Source organism: Entelurus aequoreus, linkage group LG09 (genome assembly GCF_033978785.1).
Source record: "Entelurus aequoreus isolate RoL-2023_Sb linkage group LG09, RoL_Eaeq_v1.1, whole genome shotgun sequence".
In the NCBI taxonomy this organism is placed as follows: Eukaryota; Metazoa; Chordata; class Actinopteri; order Syngnathiformes; family Syngnathidae; genus Entelurus; species Entelurus aequoreus.
In genome coordinates, this window is record NC_084739.1 from 15,873,737 (window position 1) to 15,897,644 (window position 23,908).

The 23,908-nt window shown below is 38.3% G+C and overlaps 1 protein-coding gene across 1 annotated transcript in view; it reads left to right on the forward strand.

The window, feature by feature from the left end:
- Window positions 1–23,908, forward strand: part of crtac1b (cartilage acidic protein 1b) — a 92,362-nt gene that overhangs the window by 34,647 nt on the left and 33,807 nt on the right. Inside the window, exons 5-7 of the mRNA XM_062058182.1 lie at window positions 4,887–5,043; window positions 9,305–9,439; window positions 15,308–15,450. Coding sequence (XP_061914166.1) covers window positions 4,887–5,043; window positions 9,305–9,439; window positions 15,308–15,450 — 435 coding nt within the window. The remainder of the gene's footprint in view (window positions 1–4,886; window positions 5,044–9,304; window positions 9,440–15,307; window positions 15,451–23,908) is intronic.

The window sequence follows — 23,908 nt, forward strand, 5'->3', positions numbered from 1 at the left end:
TCAAACTACTATTTTTCCGCATTCAACATATTTCCAGGAATTTCTGTTTTTTGGTAACCTATTTCCACCCTTCTTAAGTTGGACTACTCCTTTCACATTTTTCAATCGTTCCACCGTCAAAACACCCCTTCGGGACAAAAACCAAGTTGGTTAAGGAACTAGAAAAAGTCCCGGTTTTCTCGAAATTCCAGTATTTTCTCAATTAGAAACTTAGCGATTCAACATTTCTTGACCGATTTAAACTATTCCAACACCAACCAATTCAACTCATTCAGGACATTCATGCTCCTAATCATTTTTTTTTTAAATTCAGCTTTTCCCAAAATTCCCAAATTTCCAGGAAGTTCCCATTGAAATAAATGGGACAGTTTTCCAAGTTACACAATTCCCACATTTTCAACCTATTCAAACCATTCCAACATCAACACATTTCAGTCATCCTGGACATTCAAACTACCATTTTTCCACATGCAACACATTTCCAGGAATTCCCATTTTTTGGTAACCTTCTTTTCACCCCTCTTAAGTTGAACTACTTCTTTCACATTTTTCAACCCATTTCAACCGTCAAAACACCCCTCATATTCAGGACAAAAACCAAGTTGGTTAAGGAACTAGAACAATTCAGGTAGGTAGGTAGGTCTTATTGTCATTGCAGAAGTACAACAAAACTTTGTTTTCAGCGAAACTTTGTTTTCAGCACAAACCCATTCCCGGTTTTCCCGAAATTCCAGGAATTTCTATATTCAAAACTGTTACCAATTTAACATTTTTTGATCGATTTAAACAACTCCAACACCAACCAATTCAGTTCATTCAGGAAATTCATGCTCCTAATCGTTTTCAAAAAAATCCCGGTTTTCCCCAAATTTCCAGGAAGTTCCCATTGAAATGAATGGGACAATTTTCCAAGTTGCACAATTGCCACATTTTTCAACTTATTAAAACCATTCCAACATCAACACATTCCACTCATCCTGGACATTGAAACTAACACTTTCCCAAGGTCTCACATAAATTCCGGTTTCCCTGGAAATTCAAACTTCAACATTCAAACCATTCGGACATTCAAACTACTTCAGCGTTCAAACGATTTCAACGTTCAAACCATTTCTACATTCATCCTACGTTCCATTAGCATTTCAGTTCAGCGTCAGCTTTTCAACATTCAAACCATTCCAACATTCAAACTATTCTTACATTCATACTACATTCTGTCAGCATTTCACTTCAACTTCAGCATTGGAGCATTCACACGCAATTCCTTCAGGAGTTGCCTCTTCTAGTTATCATTGGTAGTTATCTGAATGTTGTGTATTTAAAAAAAGTGGTTGTTAAGGCAGGGGAATGAAGTATTGACATAAATACTGCTTAACAATCCTCACCAAGCAGGGTGGAACACAGGTGAAAGCTCATTCAATCATTTAATTCTCTGTATGTTTTGCTTTTATTTTGTTCGGCGTGAAGGTTATTTATATACAGTAATATTCAATTAAAATGGGAATGGTTTTTTTCTTCGTGCTACCGTCTTTGTGTAGGTAGACAGGGTGCATTTTGATAAATTAGAACATCGTGCAAAAGTTAATTTATTTCTGGAGCTCACAAAGCCTTTGCAATTAATTTGCTGATTTGCGTGCGGTACCAGCTCACGCCAAACTTTTCACAATGTTCAAATTTCATTAAGGGAACAAAGTTGTGTAAGCTGTAATCATAAAAAATGACTAAAACATTAAGAAATGAATTTTTTGAAGTACCGGTAGTCCTGCCCGTGTGTGTGTAGTGAATCTAGAATCAGGTGTGTCAAACTTGTTTTCATTTAGAGCCACATCGCAGTTATGGCTGTCCTCAGAGGGCCATTTGCAAGATTGAATATTTATCCATTTTAATGTATAACCGCCTTGTAATATAATTTTTTTTCCATATACACATTGACGGACAAATAGAACAGTTTGTATTTTGAAGCACATTTCTCTATAAGAAGCAATGTAAACATGAATAATTGGTTCCAGCCTCCACAAAATTATATGCTTTAGTAAAAGTTTGTACACTTTGAAGACAATATAAAACACTATCCAGTCATGTATATTTATACTTGTATATTTACCTTTAATATTCTTGGCGCGCAGTGGCAGAGAGCGGGTGGGTGGATACTTTATGAAATTGATTAGTGCCCAGGAGCAGGTGAGCGTCCCAAACTCTAATCAGAGGCAGGTGAAACTAACAGCACCCATGGTAACCAAAACACAAACCCAGGGGTGCTGAAAACAGAACTGAAGGAGTCAAACTACCTGAACAAAACATGATCCGGGCAACGGATCCTAACACTAGTTTAAATATTGTGTTGACTTTGTTACCCAGTCAAAAAAAATGATGGTTGAGACATGTGATCAGTATTGCAAGTCTGAATATTCGAAATTCAAATGCTTGTCTCAAAATTTCCCTGTGTTTGGAAGAGTCTTGCCATGCATTTGTCCATAAAAATGTAGACAGGTGTGCGTTCCTTGGTCAACTTTTTCATTTGGACTCTTTCCCGGAAAGAAAATGAATGAAAATTGTTGAGCTGGAGCACAAACAGGAAATTGTTTTTTGGTCTGAGATGTTGACGAAATGGAAGTTTTCCAGCGCTACAATACCACAAAATTGCTTTGTCTTTGTCACCGGTAAGTTGTTGGAAAGAAAACTTCTATAGACCAACAATAAATGCTTAAGGACAACCTTTTCCAAAGTTCGGGTCAAAAACAGGTCCTTGGTCAGCTTTTGATTGGGTCGTTGTCAGTATAAATGCAGGGAACTCTCCTGAAGGAATCAATAAAGTACTATCTATCTATCTAAAGTCTCGTTTATCATCCAGCAGGGCTTTTAAATTCATGTCTATACCCTATTCCTAATTATACATTTATATGTGGATTTCATGGCCCTGCGTGATACATTATAATAGTGCTGTCAAATGATTGTTACATTTTGGAATTTGGATTAATCATTATTAGCAACAGGTAATTACTCCCTTGCATGATTGTAATTAGCTTAAGAAAAGACCCCAATGTACAGTACAGGCCAAAAGTTTGGACACACCTTCTCATTCAATGCATTTTCTTTATTTTCATGACTATTTACATTGTAGATTGTCACTGAAGGCATCAAAACTATGAATGAACACATGTGGAGTTATGTACTTAACAAAAAAAAGGTGAAATAACTGAAAACATGTTTTATATTGTAGTTTCTTCAAAATAGCCACCCTTTGCTCTGATTACTGCTTTGCACACTCTTGGCATTCTCTCGATGAGCTTCAAAAGGTAGTCACCTGAAAAATTTTTTTACATCAAAGGTGTCGTAGTTTTGATGCCTTCAGTGACAATCTACAATGTAAATAGTCATGAAAATAAAGAAAACACGTTGAAATGAGAAGGTGTGTCCAAACTTTTGGCCTGTACTGTATGTATACAAATTACATTTTACTGTCAGAATGTCATTGAGGAATGTTATTAAACGTTTCACACGAATGATGTCGTTTATTTGCACAAAACCTGGTAACATTTCTGTCTAAAGTTCTTACATGATGTATTTTGGAGTGACATTTGCCAGCGTGCCCACTAGTCAGAGTCTCCTTACTAAATGTGTACTGACATATGCATTGATCTGACCACTGACCGTATAGTTGTTAAGGTAAAAAAAGCTTATACCAGGGGTGTCAAACTCAATATAGATCGGGGGTCACATGTAGAAAAATCTACTCCCAAATTCACGGCACGATAACTTAAAAATAAAGACAACTTCAGATTGGTTTCTTTGTTTAAAAATAGAACAAGCACATTCTGAAATTGTACAAATCATAATGTTATTTTTTTTTTTGTTACACTTACATGTTGCGGTTAAGAGTATTCTCTTTTTATTTCTCGTTATTTATATTTTCTGAATAAATCATGTGATAATGTTCATCAGTCAACTCATTGGTGTTAATTTTCAATCTATCAAGACAAAAAAATGATATCAAAATTAAATCGCAGTATGTTATTTATGTAGTTTGATCATTTTTCTCGACTGGTGTACTAACACAGTGGTTCTTAAAAATATATATAAAAAAATTAAAATAAAACAAATAAATAAATAAACAACTTGTTGGAAGTACCGGACCCCACCACTTTCATATGTGCATTCACCAAACCCTTCTTTAGTGAAAAAAAAAAAAAATATATATATATATTTTTTTTTCAAATTCAAGACAAAGTTATATGTTTTTTTTACTGGTGCACAAAATGAACCGTGCATGAACATCACCTTCTTCAAAGAACAAAACCACAACAAATTACACACCTGCAAATTAGAGGGAACATTGTTTGGGGGTATCCATAATACGCCGATAGGGATACGTTTTTATTTACACGATGAGTCGGGTGTGTCTTGACCTCCGCGGCGGGCCCCTGAGGCCGACTCACCAAACTACTAGGTTTCAATCAAACCCAGGTTAACAACCACTGTACTAACTTCATGTGGTGTATTTTGTACATATGTAGCATAATCTACAAAGATACAAAGAATTGCTATTGTGACATCTAGTGGACACATTTGGAACAGCAGTTTCATTCAAAAATTTCAGGTTCATTTTTATACTTTGCAAACTCATCCCGCGGGCCGGATAAAACCTGATCCGACCCTCGGGGCGTATGTTTGACACCACATCAAAATAAATTGCATGATTAATCAAAGTGTTTAGATATTTAATGCGATAATATTTTGTGATTAACCACATGAGTTAACTCGTTAACTCTATACTATTTTTGGTTAACAGGGAGGAACCACATTTTTTTAAATTTTTGTCAACCAAACATTTCTAGGTCAAAACAAGCTGCATTATTAGTGTTAAACTACGGTTTTCCCCCCTTCAGGGTACAGGCCGTTACGCCATCTACATAGCAAACTACGCCAGCGGCACTGTGGGCCCACACGCACTTTTAGAGATGGACGAGGCGGCGAGTGACCTCTCGCAAGGCGTCATCGCCCTCTCCAACGTGGCTGAGCAGGCGGGAGTCAACAAGTTCACAGGTGGGTCAGTGGAGAATGCCCGTGTGTGTGTGTGTGTGTGTGTGTGTGTGTGTGTGTGTGTGTGTGTGTGTGTGTGTGTGTGTGTGTGTGTGTGTGTGTGTGTGTGTGTGATAAAGACCTTTCGGATCATCCGGTCGCCTGCGCCAGACGTGAGGCGTGATTTACACAGACGTGTGCACAGGAGCGTGTGCTTGTTGTACCCATAAACGGTAGAAATATTGAAGTGGTGCCAGGCTGGAAGACAAAAAAAAAACAAAAAACCTGTGAAGTTGTGATTAATTGTAGAGGTGAATTGTCAGTAGGCTCTTCGTCAGCTGTTTGCTCCAGTCAAAGTCACAAGAGGTGAAGGGGAAGGGCGACTCGTACAAACTAAGCTTGTTAATGTACCAGAAAGTAGGTGATGTTGAAATGTTCAGTTCAGTTCAGTTTCATTTTATTTCCAACATGCATACGGTACAATGTAATGCATCACACAATCCCAGTTGTTTCATTACAAAACGTCCGAAAAGGAGTAGGAAGAAGCAGAGCTTATTTAATCCTACCCCTTTTCATACCATAGCAATTTTATCCAATTTCCTTGTTCTCTGTAACAGAACAGTAAACATATAAATAATATACTATAGTAAGCATACAAATATTAAATACATAAATAATCTTTGTCTCAATTAAAAAAAAAAAAGAATAAAAAAAAGGGTTAATCTAAAAAGATGTTCATCATAATTATTGTTCGATGTACTTTGTGAACACTTGTAGTTTGGACAGTCTCTTCAATTTTGTGCTTTGTTTGATTTATTTGGTTAATCCGTTCCATAATTTAATTCCATATACTGATATGCTAAAAAGGTTTTAAGTGTTGTACGTGCGTACAAATGTTTTAAATTAGATTTTCCTCTGAGGTTATATTTCTCCTCTTTTGTTGAGAAGAATTGTTGTACATTCTTAGGTAGCAGGTTAGAGTTTGCTTTGCACATAATTCTAGCTGTTTGCAAATGCACCAAATCGTTGAATTTCAATAATTGTGATTTAATAAATAAAGGGTTTGTATGTTCTCTATATCCAACACTATGTATTATTCTATATGATCTTTTTTATAACACAGTTAGTGAATGAAGCGCACCTTTGTAGTTGTTTCCTATATTTCTGCACAATAACTCAGATATGGTAACACTAGCGAGCAGTAAAGAATATGAAGAGAAATTTGTTTTAAAATTCTATAAAAAAACCCCCGCCTACTCTGCTTCTTGCCTCGTCTGCTTGTAGCGGCTGTTACGTGAATTATCGTAATAACCCGTATATCCCTCAAAAGCGCAGCGTCCAACCATTGGAATAGTCATGTTCAAGACTTACGGTAATTTGAAAAATGCATTATTGTATTGGCCGCTCCAGTTTCGATGGTAAAGGTTTATAATAAATAATGTGGAGACGTCCGGCGGGCCGGTTTGAGAAGTTTAACTGGCCGCATATGGCCCACGGGCCATAATTTGTCCATATCTGGATTTGACATACCAAAACACACATTAATGCCTCCAAAACAATACATAGTAGAGCACATATTTATTGTTTTCATTGGTTTAACCCTTTAAAATCGTTTTTAATCATATTTATTCTTATATTGGTTTTATATGTATTTATTTTGTTTTTATTCAGTCATTGGTGGAGCTAAGGATAATATTTGAATCTTGATTTTAATATTTTTGTGCAGCACTTTGGAAACATTTTTGTTGTTTAAATGTGCTTTATGAATAAAGTGGATTGGATTACGTCATAGCATTGATTCTGATAAACGATATAAGGCAGTCCAAAAAAAAGACAAGTCGTCTTACATTTTGGGTTGACCGTTTTTTGCATGCAAACTAAACCACTTTTCTCCAAGCAAGTCCGAGCTTTTCTTCCTGTCACTCACATAAGGGGGGTGAGCATACTTGCCAACCTTGAGACCTTCGAATTCGGGAGATGGGGGGGGGGGGGGGGGTTTGTGGTAGCGGGGGGTGTATATTGTAGCGTCCCGGAAGACTTAGTGCTGCAAGGGATTCTGGATATCTGTTCTGTTTATGTTGTGTTATGGTGCGGATGTTCTCCCGAAATGTGTTTATCATTCTTGTTTGGTGTGGGTTCACAGTGTGGCGCATATTTGTAACAGCGTTACAGTTGTTTATACGGTCACCCTCAGTGTGACCTGTATGACTGTTGATCAAGTATGCCTTGCAGTCACTCGTGTGTGTGTAAAAACCGCATATACAGTATTATGTGACTGGGTCGGCACGCTGATTGAATGGAGGAAAAGCGGACGTGACGACAGGTTGTAGAGGATGCTAAAGACAGGCCTACTGAAATGAATTTTTTTTATTTAAACGGGGATAGCAGATCCATTCTATGTGTCATACTTAATCATTTCGCGATATTACCATATTTTTGCTGAAAGGATTTAGTTGAGAACATCGACGATAAATTTCGCAACTTTTGGTCGTTGATAAAAAAAGCCTTGCCTGTAGCGGAAGTAGCTTGACGTCGCAGGTTGAAGGGCTCCTCACATTTCCCCATTGTTTACACCAGCAGCGAGAGCGATTCGGACAGAGTAAGCGACGATTACCCCATTAATTTGAGCGAGGATGAAAGATTTGTGGATGAGGAACGTGAGAGTGAAGGACTAGAGTGCAGTGCAGGACGTATCTTTTTTCGCTCTGACCGTAACTTAGGTAAAAGGGCTCATTGGATTCCACACTTTCTCCTTTTTCTGTTGTGGATCACGGATTTGTATTTTAAACCACCCCGGATACTATATCCTCTTGAAAATGAGAGTCGAGAACGCAAAATGGACATTCACAGTGACTTTTATCTCCACCACAATACATCGGTGAAGCACTTTAGCTACGGAGCTAACGTGATAGCATCGTGCTTAAATGCAGATAGAAACAAAAGAAATAAGCCCCTGACTGGAAGGATAGACAGCAGATCAACAATACTACTATCAGGAGACACCGAACCAAACACTGGACCTGTAACTACACGGTTAATGCTGTGCCGCCTGTCGAAGCCTAGCAATGCTGTTGCTAACGACGCCATTGAAGCTAACTTAGCTACGGGACCTAGTCAGAGCTATGATAAAAACATTAGCGCTCCACCTACGCCAACCCTCATCTGCTCATCAACACCCGTGCTCACCTGCGTTCCAGCGATCGACGGCGCGACGAAGGACTTCACCCGGTCAACGATGCGGTCGGCGGCTAGCGTCGGATAGCGCGTCTGCTATTCAACTCAAAGTCCTCCTGGTTGTGTTGCTGCAGCCAGCCGCTAATACACCGATCCCACCTACAGCTTTCTTCTTTGCAGTCTCCATTGTTCATTAAACAAATTGCAAAAGATTCACCAACACAGATGTCCAGAATACTGTGGAATTATGCGATGGAAACAGAGCTGTTTGTATTGAGATACAATGTGTCCGAATATTTCCGTTTCAACCGGAAGTTTCGCAGGAAATTTAAAATTGCACTTTATAAGTTAACCCGGCCGTATTGGCATGTGTTGCAAGGTTAAGATTTCATCATTGATATATAAAGTATCAGACTGCGTGGTCGGTAGTAGTGGCTTTCAGTAGGCCTTTAAGGCACGCCCCCAATATTGTTGTCCGGGTGGAAATTGGGAGAAATTCGGGAGAATGGTTGCCTTGGGAGATTTTCGGGAGGGGCACTGAAATTCGGGAGTCTCCCGGGAAAATCGGGAGGGTTGGCAAGTATGGGGGTGAGTCCCACGTGGTGTTAGGTGGCTAACCTTCAACAAAATGCCCTTATTTTCTAAAGTGCCGCCAATACTATTTGAATAAACAGCCCTCATGTAATGGATACTTGCATGACAGCACAATAAATGACTATGCGAACCATTTCCCCACCGCGCTATTTTATAGTGAGCTGTGGTTAAAAAGTCCTTAAAATCCATCCAAGTAAGTTTTTGGCGAAGGCCTGTAAACAAATCCATCTCCATCACATTGGTTTTTACACACAGGATGTCATCAGAGCCGGGCCAAAACAGCAGTGAATGATGTATAGCGCACAACACTAGATGGCTTTCTTTTTTTTTTTTATCACGCTGTTTTGTGGATGGTACAGTCGGGGGAAGTTGTGTATCAAAATGGCAGTGCAGCCGCTTCCCTAACATCACTGCTAAAAAAAAAAAACCCTGCTTTGTTCTTGAATGCAAAAGCATATTTGGACTCGTCCGCATTTAAGAATTGCCTTTCTCTTGTATCCATCTGCCATCTGTGCAGGGGGTCGAGGTGTGGTGGTGGGACCCATCGTCAGCCAGACCTTCTCCGATGTGTTTTGCGACAACGAGTACGGGCCGAACTTCCTCTTCAGGAACAACGGAGATGGGACTTTCACTGACGTGGCGCAGCAGGCCGGTAAGATCCTGACAGAACAGCAATAAAAAAAAACGGTATCTTTTGTCGGTTTCAGCGCGTAAATAAATGCAAGTGTCACAGCCATCCTTCCTCTTTGTGTGTGGATCTCAAATCTATTAGTATGCAAATAAGTCAACTGATGTATGTAAGATGTCAGTTCCTGTGCATTGCCGGCTTCGGGTTTTTTATGAGGCACTTGTGGAAGTTATGTAGTAAACTGGGATTGGCTACAAAACTTGTTTTGATAGCTCCAAACAGGACGTTTTAGCACGTTCCCAAAAGGTCATATAGGCAAATACTAGCTTTGGTGTTCAGACATTTCTCACCGCCGTCACTTTGACTATGTCAAATAAAAAGTATATACAGTGGTAGTAAATAAAGATGGGCGATATGGTCTAAAATCAATATTTTGCGATATATATTGTAGCGATTACTGCCATAACTATATACAAACGTTTGGACACACCTTCTCATTAAATCAGTTTTCCTTATTTTCATGACTATTTACATTGTAAATAGTCACTGAAGACATCAAAACTATGAATGAACACATGTGGAGTTATGTACTTAACAAAAAAAGGTGAATTAACTGAAAACATGTTTTATATTCTAGTTCCTTCAAAATAGCCACCCTTTGCTCTGATTACTGCTTTGCACACTCTTGGCATTCTCTCGATGAGCTTCAAGGGGTAGTCACCTGAAATGGTTTTCACTTCACAGGTGTCATAGTTTTGATGCCTTCAGTGACTAAAACACTATTTACTAAAAGGTAAATAGTCTTGAAAATAAAAAAAAACATTGAAATGAGAAGGTGAGTCCAAATTTTTGGCCTGTACTGTATATATATATATATATATATATATATATATATATATATATATATATATATATATATATATATATATATATATATATATATATATATATATATATATATATATATATATATATATATATATATATTTATTTATATGTATATGTGAAGTGAATTATATTTTATAGCGCTTTTTCTCTAGTGACTCAATGCGCTTTACATAGTGAAACCCAATATCTAAGTTACATTTAAACCAGTGTGGGTGGCACTGGGAGCAGGTGGGTAAAGTGTCTTGCCCAAGGACACAATGGCAGTGACTAGGATCGAACCTGAAACCCTCAAGTTGCTGGCACGGCCGCTCTACCAACCGAGCTATACAGTACATTATTTTCTATATATATATATATATATATACACTAACGTTCAAAAGTTTGGGGTCACATTGAAATGTCCTTATTTTTGAAGGAAAAGCACTGTACTTTTCAATGAAGATAACTTTAAACTAGTCTTGACTTTAAAGAAATACACTCTATACATTGCTAATGTGGTAAATGACTATTCTAGCTGCAAATGTCTGGTTTTTGGTGCAATATCAACACAGGTGTATAGAGGCCCATTTCCAGCAACTATCACTCCAGTGTTCTAATGGTACAATGTGTTTGCTCATTGGCTCAGAAGGCTAATTGATGATTAGAAAACCCTTGCGCAATCATGTTCACACATCTGAAAACAATTTAGCTCGTTACAGAAGCTACAAAACTGACCTTCCTTTGAGCAGATTGAGTTTCTGGAGCATCACATTTGTGGGGTCAATTAAACGCTCAAAATGGCCAGAAAAAGAGAACTTTCATCTGAAACTCGACAGTCTATTCTTGTTCTTAGAAATGAAGGCTATTCCACAAAATTGTTTGGGTGACCCCAAACTTTTGAACGGTAGTGTATATATATATATATATATATATATATATATATATATATATATATATATATATATATATATATATATATATATATATATATATATATACACAGTATATTCCTCGCGCACTAATTGACTGAAAGAGTGCGCACTTGATGTCACGTTATCAATGGAAAAAATGCATTTTTAGACAATATGATATGCCTGAGCGGCTAGAAGACACCGAGAGTAACAAGCAGTCAAAAATTGATTAGAAAGGACGGATTTTAAAAAAAATAACTTGGGCCCGCGGGCCGTAGTTTGGAGACCCCTGATTTAGGCAAGCGGCCACACCAATTTCCCCCGCAGAGAAAAGTAGTGTTAAAAACCTTGTTTATAGCGGCCATTTTTTTTGCATCCCGAATTTTTTTTTTTTTACTGCGTATAGCGGCCACTAATATCAAACTTTGCTGCCATGATGCATAATGATGATGAATGGAGTTTCTGTTGTTATTATTTGTTTACTCTTTTTAGTATAAACTTGCTACAATAAAACAACTTTTTCACTTCTGATACAATACCGATATTGGAGCCTTGACTACTGGCTGATACCGATATTGACCAATATCAGCACTAATTATTTATACTTTTATTATTTTGTAGTGTGGGATGTTAGAAAAAAAATGATGAAATTAAATTACTTAAACAGATAATGTTTGATATGGCGAACTCCAGCCTATTTATTATTGACTGTCTGGAATGGACTTATGCTGTCCTTAAGTTAAGGTGGAGTTGTATTTTTTTTTTTCTGGCTACACTCAGAAGCCACGACAATCTTTTTCGCACATGACGCAATAAGTTAAATGATGTGGACAGGACACGTTTGTTACTAGATACGTTCTTATATGTTTCTGCCTTGGAGACTTGGTATCTATATGCAACCGTAATGATTTCATACTTGTTTATATTGACAGATGTGGTGTTTTAGACAATATTGTTTAAGTAAGGACACTTATTACATATGTCTGGCTCAGTGTTTTTCAACCTTTTTTGAGCCAAGGCACATTTTTTTCATTGAAAAAATGCGAAGGCACACCACCAGCAGAAACCATAAAAAATGAAACTCAGTAGCCGATATTGACAATAAAAAGTTGTTCTCGCAAGTGTTGGATATGAATTCAAACCATAACCAAGCATGCATCACTATAGCTCTTGTCTCAAAGTAGGTGTACTGCCACCACCTGTCACATCACGCCGTGACTTATTTGGAGTTTTTTGGTGTCTTCCTGTGTGTACTGTTTTAGTTCTTGTCATGCGCTCATATTTTGGATTTTACGGTTTTGTTGGTATTTTCCTGTAGCAGTTTCATGTCTTCCTTGAGCGCTATTCCCCGCACCTGCTTTGTTTTAGCAATCAAGACTATTTAAGATGTCGCTATCCCTCTTCGCGGGGACATTGTTGATTGTCATGTCATGTTCGGATGTACTTTGTGAACGCCGTCTGCTCCACATGCTGTAAGTCTTTGCTGTCGTCCAGCATTCTGTTTTTGTTTACTTTGCAACCGGTTCAGTCTTAGTTTCGTGTTGCATAGCCTTCCCTAAGCTTCAATGCCTTTTTTTTTTTCATTTTATTTTTATTGACATCCAGCATCAGACACTCGCCATCAGTGTGTGAATGTGTGATTGTGTGTGTGTGTGAATGGGTGAATGTCGAAAATAGTGTCAAAGCGCTTTGAGTTCCTTAAAAAGGTAGAAAAGCGCTATACAAGTACGACCCATTTACCATTACATCATATTCACATAAATCATATATCTATTGTCTGCCCTAAATGTCAAAATATTTTTGATAAACACTTAATGAATATCCTACTGGTGGCTTGTAAAAAGACCATTACCAGGAAATGGATATCCCAGGAGAGCCCAACTTTGAAGCAATGGATGGAAACAACAATGGACATATATAAAATGGAGAAGATAACTGCCTTTATTAATTATAAATTGGAGAAATTTACTTCATACTGGGAAAATTGGGTCAACTATGTCAATGCTTTTTTTTAGCGGCACTCGCCTTTTGTTTATTTTTGGTTTAAATATTATATACCTTTTTGTCTGCATATTGTGAGCCCAACAAACCATGTTCCCGACATCTACAAAGCAATTAACTACTTGCTGCCACCTGCTGATATGGGAGAGTATAACACGGTTACTCTGCCGAGCTCTAGACAGCACCGACACTCAACAATGGTTTGCCAAAAATATTTTTAACCCAAATAGGTGAAATGACATAATCTCCCACGGCACACCAGACTGTATCTCACGGCACACTAGTTTGCCGCGGCACAGTGGTTGAAAAACACTGGTCTAGCCTGTGTGCTTAGCTGTTGTGTAGCTGCTAGCTAAATGATTTGACGAAAATACAACAAAAAGTCAGACTTGTGCTTATTGGAGGATATTTAGACGTTTGCTGGCTTTCCAGCTTTGCACAAGTATACGTGCTGCAGGACTGCTTATATCGGAGATTTTAGATGCTAGCCGTTATCATCCAATACTTGTTTTTTTTTCCGATATCGGGCCGAATCGAGACAACGCTTATATTAAAGTTTGATACTTTTATAAATAATGATGCTCCCATGCAGTTTGCGTAAACCTACTACGGATGTTCGCATACAAGGCGGGCTGGGGCCGTAAGTACCACACTGTGGAAGACTCTCGTTACAGGGTTCTTCGGACCACCAATCACAGACATGCCAGGCTCTTCCAGGTTGACAATAATGTTTTATTTTTCAATAAATTGTCTTAAGTGTGCTTTTCAGCAATCGTTTACTACAAACTAAGCACGTGAATGGTTTCTCTCCAGTGTGTAGTCTGTCTCGCTCTCGCTCTCGCTCTCGCTCGTGCTCCACCACCAACTCAACTCTCCTCCCCGGCTGCTGCCTTTTAACAGATCGTTCTAGGTATAACGATTGATGATAAATTGAACTGGAAATCTCACGTAAAAAATATACAACATAAAGTTGCAAGAAACACGTCAATAATGAATAAAGCAAAACATGTTCTAGACAAAAAATCCCTTCATATTCTCTACTGCTCACTAGTGTTACCATATCTGAGCTACTGTGTAGAAATATGGGGAAATAATTACAAAAGTACACTTCATTCATTAACGGTGTTACAAAAAAGATCAGTTAGAATAATACATAATGTTGGATATAGAGAACATACAAATCCTTTATTTATTGAATCAAAAATACTGAAATTCCACGACATAGTGAATTTGCAAACAGCTAAAATTATACACAAAGCAAACTATAACCTGCTACCCAAGAATGTACAACAATTCTTCTCAAAAAAAGAGGAGAAATATAATCTTAGAGAAAAACGTAATTTAAAACATTTGTTTGCACGTACAACACTTAAGACCTTCAGTATATCAATATGTGGAATTAAATTATGGAATGGATTAAGCAAAGCAATCAAACAATGTACTAATATGATCCACTTCAAGAAACTCTTCAAACTTAAAGTGTTTACAAAGTACAATGAAGAAGAACCATGACAAACATTCTCAATTTATTTCATCCATCCATTCATTCATTCTTAAAGTAATCTTACTTATCTCATCATATGAAATATGACTTACTTCACCAATTATTATTATTAAATTCTTACTATTATCTATTTATTTATTTTCATTGTAATTACTTATGGAGTTTATTGTGAAAAAATTGTGAACAGGAAGTGAACAAAAAGTTTTGCAACTGAAAAAGGGGTAGGATTAAATAAGCTCTGCTTCTTCCTTTTCGAACATGTTGAAAAGAAACTGGAAATTGTGATGTATCATGTTGTATGCTTGCATGTTCGAAATAAACTCAAACTCAAACTCAAACTCAAACTCAAACTGATCTCGCAGCCGGTCCTGGCACACCCCGCTTCGCTGCAGGTCTGCAGGCCACGCCCCCCCCACACACACTTAGGTCCGCATACACGTCATATTACCCCATGCCAACCAGCACTCTCTTTTTTTCTTGTCACTCACATGTTATCATAGCATTACTAAACCAACAAATCGTATGATGACCCAAGACTCAGTGGCTTAAGCACAGCACTCGTTACTGCACGACGGACATTAAAACAAGTGTGTCAATGTCTCCCGTCAGGGGTGGAGGACCCCATGCAGCATGGTAGAGGCGTAGCGCTTGCAGATTTCAACCGGGACGGAAAGACCGACATCGTGTACGGCAACTGGAATGGACCTCATCGTCTCTACATGCAGCTTAACAACCGCAAGCAGAAGTTCAAGGTAGGTAGCGTGGCTGCTTCCATACCGTATTACATGGGAATGGTAATGGTCATTTTTAATTGCAAACAAGTTGAGAGGGTGCACTATGCTTCCCACGTGGAAGTACATCATGCCTAAGAGAGTAGGAAGAAGCAGGCCTTATTTCATTCTACCATTTCTCTTCGTCACTATAAATACGAACAGTTTTTTGTACTTCCTGTGTTCAACATGGGGTTGATGCACAATAGGGTTTGAAAGGGTGATGTAGTACAGTGTTTTTCAACCTTTTTTGAGACAAGGCACATTTTTTGCTTTGAAAAAATTTGGAGGCACACCACCAGCAGGAATCACTAAAAAAAAGAAACTCAGTTGACAGTAAGAAGTCGTCGCAATTTTTGGATATCACTATAGCTCTTGTCTCAAAGTAGGTGTACTGTCACGACCTGTCACATCACGCCGTGACTTATTTTGAGTTCTTTGCTGTTTTCCTGCGTGTTGTGTTTAAGTTCTTGTCTTGCGCTCCTATTTTTTTGGTATTTTCCTGTAGCAGTTTCATGTCTTCCTTTGAGCGATATTTCCCGCATCTACTTTGTTTTAGCAATCAGTTGTTTTTATCCTTCTTTGTGGGGACATTGTTAATTGTCATGTCATGTTCGGATGTACGTTGTCTTTTCTCCACAGTAAGTCTTTGCTGTCGTCCAGCATTCTGTTTTTGTTTTACTTTGTAGCCAGTTCAGTTTTAGTTTCGTTCTGTATAGCCTTCCCTAAGTTTCAATGCCTTTTTTTTAGGAGCACTCACCTTTTGTTAATTTTGGTTTAAGCATTAGACACCTTTTTATCTGCATGAAAAAGCATTACACACCTTTTTACATGATCAATAGTATAGTGACTCACTCGATAGACAGTTGTCCGTTTGGTCAAGTTGGTCGGAGACGTTTCCAGTGGATTTGGGCACTCCATTAATTTGGAATAGCTTGGCTCAAAAGTTACAGATTAGCAGCGTGACCGTGTGGCACTCTCTTGGTTTCCATCTGTTCCAACCTTGCAGCCTCTTCTTCGTGCTTGTTTCTAGAAGCAGTAGTTCATCCTCTGTATATTCAGTTTCAAAAAGATAAGGTGGTGAATCCACATATGTCCAAAAATAGTTGTTTTCGTTGTCCGTTACCAAGACTGCCATGATTAGAAAACACACTCGCGTTTGATTTCGGGAGTAGGAACATATTTGTGGCGGGAAGGCGGAAGTGCGCTATGGAAACGGAAGTAAATGAGCCGAATAATTAGTTCCGGCTGTGTATAAAATTACCAAAATACGGTAAATATTGTACATATTACACATGAAATGGTAAATGGGTTATACTTGTATGGCGCTTTTCTACCTCACCCATTCACACACACATTCACACACTGATGGTGGGAGCTGCCATGCAAGGCGCTAACCACGACCCATCAGGAGCAAGGGTGAAGTAAATGGGTTATACTTGTATAGCGCTTTTCTACCTTCAAGGTACTCAAAGCACTTTGACACTATTTCCACATTCACCCATTCACACACACATTCACACACTGATGGCGGGAGCTGCCATTTTTTAATGTTGGCGTATATTATGCATATTTTAAGTAAAACGTCACAGACTCATGCACAGCTATTAGTATAGATAAGCAACATTGGTCTAACACAGGGGTCGGCAACCCAAAATGTTGAAAGAGACATATTGGACCAAAAATTCAAAAAAGTCACCTGTCTGGAGCGTTAGTGTTATAATGAAGGCAACACATGATGTAAGTGTCTATATTAGCTATAATAGCCTACTATCAAAATGACTATGTGTCGCTGAAGCAAATCTTCGTTGACAGAAATGTTGAAATTTAATATTTATTCTACATATTTTTACAACATTAGAAACCATTAGTAAATCAGAGGCTACTCAGAAGGTGAGATAACTTCTAGAAATGACTGGCTTATAATGGCCAAAGGTATAGATGTGTGTGTGTCCAAGTTAAAGGAAACTGCAGGCTGTCTTCTTTTAATAGATGAATTACAATCGTTGGCAAGCTAGGTAATGTTTGCTGTGGTCTGGAACAACATGGCACACAAACAACTATCTGAAATGCAGCCAATATTACATACAGATAATGCGTCATGAGTAGGGATGATGTTTGTTAAGAAATTATCGATTTCGATGCCATTATGGAATCCTCTTATCCAGGGGTGTCCAAAGTGCGGCCCCGGGGGCCATTTGCGGCCCGCAGGTCATTTTTTAACGGCCCCACGGCACATTTTAAAAATACGGTTGAAAAAAATAAAAAACATGAAAAGTGGTGAAAACAGGTGAAATGTAACAAGAACATGTTGCAATGTTTACTCTAATAACACAAAGCTACCATGCAGGGTGTTTCTTTCTTTAAAAAAATAATAGTGAATCAAAATCAATGTCATTGTGAATTATTGACCTATCCAATTACGTCACATTAAATATTCCACTTTAAAGTATTTTTTGGGGCAAATGTTGCATATTTTGTGTTTGCCATATAAAAAACTGAGCTTTTTTTTTTTTAAAGAAGGGCCTAAAACGAACAAACAAAAAACATAAACAACAATAAAACTTATAATTGACGGATAGATCTGAAGTTGATCTCGTGACTATTGTGTTAAATGTAAACAGTAAAAAAAATGTATAATTTATTTTGTAACACCTTAATGAGTAGGACCCTTTTGGTTCCCCAACAATTTTAGTGTGTTTTGTTTTTAAGTGTCATTGCTCAAAAAATAATAATGAATTAAAATCAATGGTGTTATTGACCCTTTTAAGGCTCCAATTATTATATAATCTCAAATATTCCACTTAAAAATGTTATTGGGTGAAAATATTACATATTTTGTGTTTTTTCCATTAAAAAACATGGTTTTCTTTGACAAAAAGAGCATACAACTTAAATCTTTAAAAACGTTATATTGACAGATAGACCTAATGTTGATCTAGAGCAGGGGTGTCAAACGTACGGCCCGAGGGCCGGATCAGGCCCGCGAACAGGATTTATCCGGCCCGCGGGATGAGTTTGCAAAGTATAAAAATGTACCTGAAATGTTTGAATGAAAGAAACTGCTGTTCTAAATGTGTCCACTAGATGTCACAATAGCAATTATTTGTATCTTTGTAGATGATGCTACATATGTACAAAATAAACCACATTAGTACATCAGTCGAGGAAAGTGATCAAACTACATAAATAACATCCTGTAATTTGATTTTGATATACTTATTTTTATCTTGATAGATTGAACACCAATGATGAACATTATCACATCATTTATTCAGAAAATATAGATAATGACAAATAAATTATTAACCGCAACATGTATGTGTAAAATAAAAACCTAACAACATTATGATTTGTACATTTGTGCTTGTTCTATTTTTAAACAAAGAAAACAACCTGAAGTTGTCTTTATTTTTAAGTTATCGTGCCGTGATTTTACCAGTCCGGCCCACTTGGGAGTAGATTTTTCTCCGTGTGGCCCCCCATCTAAAATGACTTTGACACCCCTGATCTAGAGATTTAAAACTTGAATGATAATAAAAATAATAATACTGAATAATGACACATTCTTTTGACCAAAACCCTTTGGGGTCCCCGAGTGAGTGGACGCCTAAATGTATATTTTTTAATTCCTATATTGTATTGTTTTTTAAAATAAATGGCCCACCCTTGCTTTGATTTTTCAGTGTGCGGCCCTCAGTGGCAAAAGTTTGGACACCCCTGCTCTTATCGAACCGATTCTCTTATCGAATCCAGATAGGTTGTTGTATATGGAAAAAAACACACAATACTTGGTTTGACAAAAGCTCACTTTTATTTTTAAAGAAAAAAATACAATAAAATAAATAAATAAATATTGACTGCTAGTGCCCCTTTAAGTGGGCCACCTGAGAAAAATACATGCAGGGAAAATCCTCCATTCATTTGTATTGTACAGCACTTTACATTTGAAACAAATCTCAGCGTAATGGTGTTGTTTACTTTTTGCTCCATTACATGTCAGCAAAATACAATTATTAACCTACTTGTATTCGTCTGTGTTCACCAAGAATTCTTCGTTTCCTTTGACTTTTGTTCATTTTGTATATATATATATATCTTTCTAATTCTAAATACAGCGGCTAAAAGGCTCCAGTAGGTTAAGGTGCCGAATAAAACTCCTCCACTAAATTACATTTCAGGTGAATAGGAGCCGTCTGTGGACGACTCTTACTCGTTCGTGTCATTACTTCTTCAATAAATAAAGCCAAACATGCAGATATTGATTATGATTATGATTCTGAGGGGGTAGCTTGGGCAATTTGCATAGAGACGGCCTCTCAAACGAACACATTACAACTGCGCATCGTTCACTTGAAAGAGCCGTTCAAAAGACTCGACCCGTTCGCGAACGTCACATCTCTATGGTGAACGAACCTTATTGATCCTGATGGAAGGTGTGATGACTTAATTTACATTTGATTGACAACTGCTCCGAGCGCTAGCGACTGAGATGTGCTTTACTTTGTTTAAATCGGTGAAGGCATCCAGCATCCTTCAGGAAGTGAATACATCTTCATGGGGGTCAATTAAGGGGTTAATGTGTGACGCGTATAGCCTGCAGATAGCGCCATCAACATGATACACTACGTTTAAACGTAGTGTATCTCACAACAAATAGGATTAGATGTCTGTTATTTTTCTTTTTCGGTCTCGAGCTTGTTAAATCAGGAGTTCACAGCAAATTTAAGACCTCCTTTCCACACTGCACCCGCGCTGACATTCCTGCGCGCGGCGCTGACCTTTTGGCTCGCGTAATGAAGCTGTTGTATCAGTCCAGTAAACCGCTAATTAAATCGGGCTGAAGCAGCAGCTTGCCGCCGCAGTGAAAAGTGCAGATTAGGCCTGTTTGTGCTTTAATTAAAATCTATTACCTCGCTTTGCTTTGCAACAGTTTTACACACACAGAGCAAGCAGATAGGCCTTGATTAACACGGTGGAGCCCCTAAAGTGGAATGCCTCCGAGGAGGTACCATTCAGTACTAGACCAACATTATTTGGCTTTTTTGCACATATCAAACATTTTTGTTACATATAATCCAATAAGAGCATCAGCTTTAGCAATGTGCATAGATTCAATAAGGGCTGTAGGACCATAGATTTAAAGAGCTGTGGAACATAGACCCCAAAAGTTCCATACGTCTATAGGCCGAGCAAGTGCCGTAGAACCAACATATTCCCTAGACCCATAGACTTCAAACGTGCCATACAACTATAGAACCAGCAAGTGCCGTAGAACTAGCAATTTTGCCGAAACCACATGTGCTACCGAATCATAGAATCGAAAAGTGCCATAGACCCTTAGAACCAACAAGTGACTTTCTACTAATAAGTGCCATAGAATTAACAAATGCCATAGACAAATGGAACCATCACATACACGTGCGGTAGAACCATAGACCCAAAAATGGGCCTTAGTCCCATAGTACCAACAAATGCAATAAAACCAACAAGTGCCATAGTACCATAGACTAAAAAGTGCCGTGGAACAAAAAGTGTCATAGAGCCATAGAACTAACAAGTGTCGTAGAACTATAAAACAATCTAGTGCCGTAGTCCCATAGAACCAACAAGTGAAATAGCACCATTAAGTGCCGTACTACCAATGAAACAACAAGTGACTTAGACCAAAAAGTGTTACAGAACCGTAATATTACGAGTGCTTTGGAACCATAGATTTATCTAGTGCCATAGACCCATGGCACCAACGTGTGCCGTAGAACCATAGACCTCAAACGTGCCATACAACTATAGAACCAGCAAGTGCCGTAGGACAAGCAAGTTTCGCCGAAACATGTGCTACCGAATCATAGAACCGAAAAGTGCCATAGACCCTTAGAACCAACAAGTGACTTTGTACCAAAAAGTGGTATAGAATTAACAAATGCCATAGACAAATGGAACCATCACATACACGTGCCGTAGAAACATAGACCCAAAAATGGGCCTTAGTCCTATAGAACCAACAAGTGCAATAAAACCAACAAGTGCCATAGTACCATAGACTAAAAAGTGCCGTAGAACAAAAAGTATCATAGAACCATAGAACTAAAGAGTGTCGTAGAACTATAAAACAATCTAGTGCCGTAGTCCCATAGAACCAACAAGTGAAATAGCACCATTAAGTGCCGTACTACCAATGAAACAACAAGTGACTTAGACCAAAAAGTGTTACAGAACCATAATATTACGAGTGCTTTGGAACCATTGAATTATCTAGTGTCATAGACCCATGGCACCAACGTGTGCCGTAGAACCATAGACCTCAAACGTGCCATACAACTATAGAACGAGCAAGTGCCGTAGGATAAGCAAGTTTCGCTGAAACAACATGTGCTGCCGAATCATAGAACCGAAAAGTGCCATAGACCCTTAGAACCAACAAGTGACTTTGTACCAAAAAGTGCTATAGAATTAACAAATGCCATAGACAAATGGAACCATCACGTACACGTGCCGTAGAACCATAGACCCAAAAATGGGCCTTAGTCCCATAGTACCAACAAGTGCAATAAAACCAACAAGTGCCATAATACAATAGACTAAAAAGTGCCGTAGAACAAAAAGTGTCATAGAACCATAGGACTAACGAGTGTCGTAGAACTGTAAAACAATCTAGTGCCGTAGTCCCATAGAACCAACAAGTGAGATAACACCATTAAATGCCGTACTACCAATGAACCAACAAGTGACTTGGACCAAAAAGTGTTACAGAACCATAATATTACGAGTGCTTTGGAACCATTGAATTATCTAGTGTCATAGACCCATGGCACCAACGTGTGCCGTAGAACCATAGACCTCAAACGTGCCATACAACTATAGAACCAGCAAGTGCCGTAGGATAAGCAAGTTTCGCCGAAACAACATGTGCTGCCGAATCATAGAACCGAAAAGTGCCATAGACCCTTAGAACCAACAAGTGACTTTGTACCAAAAAGTGCTATAGAATTAACAAATGCCATAGACAAATGGAACCATCACATACACGTGCGGTAGAACCATAGACCCAAAAATGGGCCTTAGTCCCATAGTACCAACAAATGCAATAAAACCAACAAGTGCCATAGTACCATAGACTAAAAAGTGCCGTAGAACAAAAAGTGTCATAGAGCCATAGAACTAACAAGTGTCGTAGTACTATAAAACAATCTAGTGCCGTAGTCCCATAGAACCAACAAGTGAGATAGCACCATTAAATGCCGTACTACCAATGAACCAACAAGTGACTTGGACCAAAAAGTGTTACAGAACCATAATATTACGAGTGCTTTGGAACCATTGAATTATCTAGTGTCATAGACCCATGGCACCAACGTGTGCCGTAGAACCATAGACCTCAAACGTGCCATACAACTATAGAACCAGCAAGTGCCGTAGGACAAGCAAGTTTCGCCGAAACATGTGCTACCGAATCATAGAACCGAAAAGTGCCATAGACCTTTAGAACCAACAAGTGACTTTGTACCAAAAAGTGCTATAGAATTAACAAATGCCATAGACAAATGGAACTATCACATAGACGTGCGGTAGAACCATAGACCCAAAAATGGGCCTTAGTCCCATAGTACCAACAAATGCAATAAAACCAACAAGTGCCATAGTACCATAGACTAAAAAGTGCCGTAGAACAAAAAGTGTCATAGACCATAGGACTAACGAGTGTCGTAGAACTGTAAAACAATCTAGTGCCGTAGTCCCATAGAACCAACAAGTGAGATAGAACCATTAAATGCCGTACTACCAATGAACCAACAAGTGACTTGGACCAAAAAGTGTTACAGAACCATAATATTACGAGTGCTTTGGAACCATTGAATTATCTAGTGTCATAGACCCATGGCATCAACGTGTGCCGTAGAACCATAGACCTCAAACGTGCCATACAACTATAGAACCAGCAAGTGCCGTAGGATAAGCAAGTTTCGCCGAAACATGTGCTACCAAATCATAGCACCGAAAAGTGCCATAGACCCTTAGAACCAACAAGTGACTTTGTACCAAAAAGTGCTATAGAATTAACAAATGCCATAGACAAATGGAACAATCACCTACATGTGCCGTAGAACCATAGACCCAAAAATGGGCCTTAGTCCCATAGTACCAACAAGTGTAATAAAACCAACAAGTGCCATAGTACCATAGACTAAAAAGTGCCGTAGAACAAAAAGTGTCATAGAACCATAGGACTAACGAGTGTCGTAGAACTATAAAACAATCTAGTGTCGTAGTCCCATAGAACCAACAAGTGAGATAGCACCATTAAATGCCGTACTACCAATGAACCAACAAGTGACTTGGACCAAAAAGTGTTACAGAACCATAATATTACGAGTGCTTTGGAACCATTGAATTATCTAGTGTCATAGACCCATGGCACCAACGTGTGCCGTAGAACCAT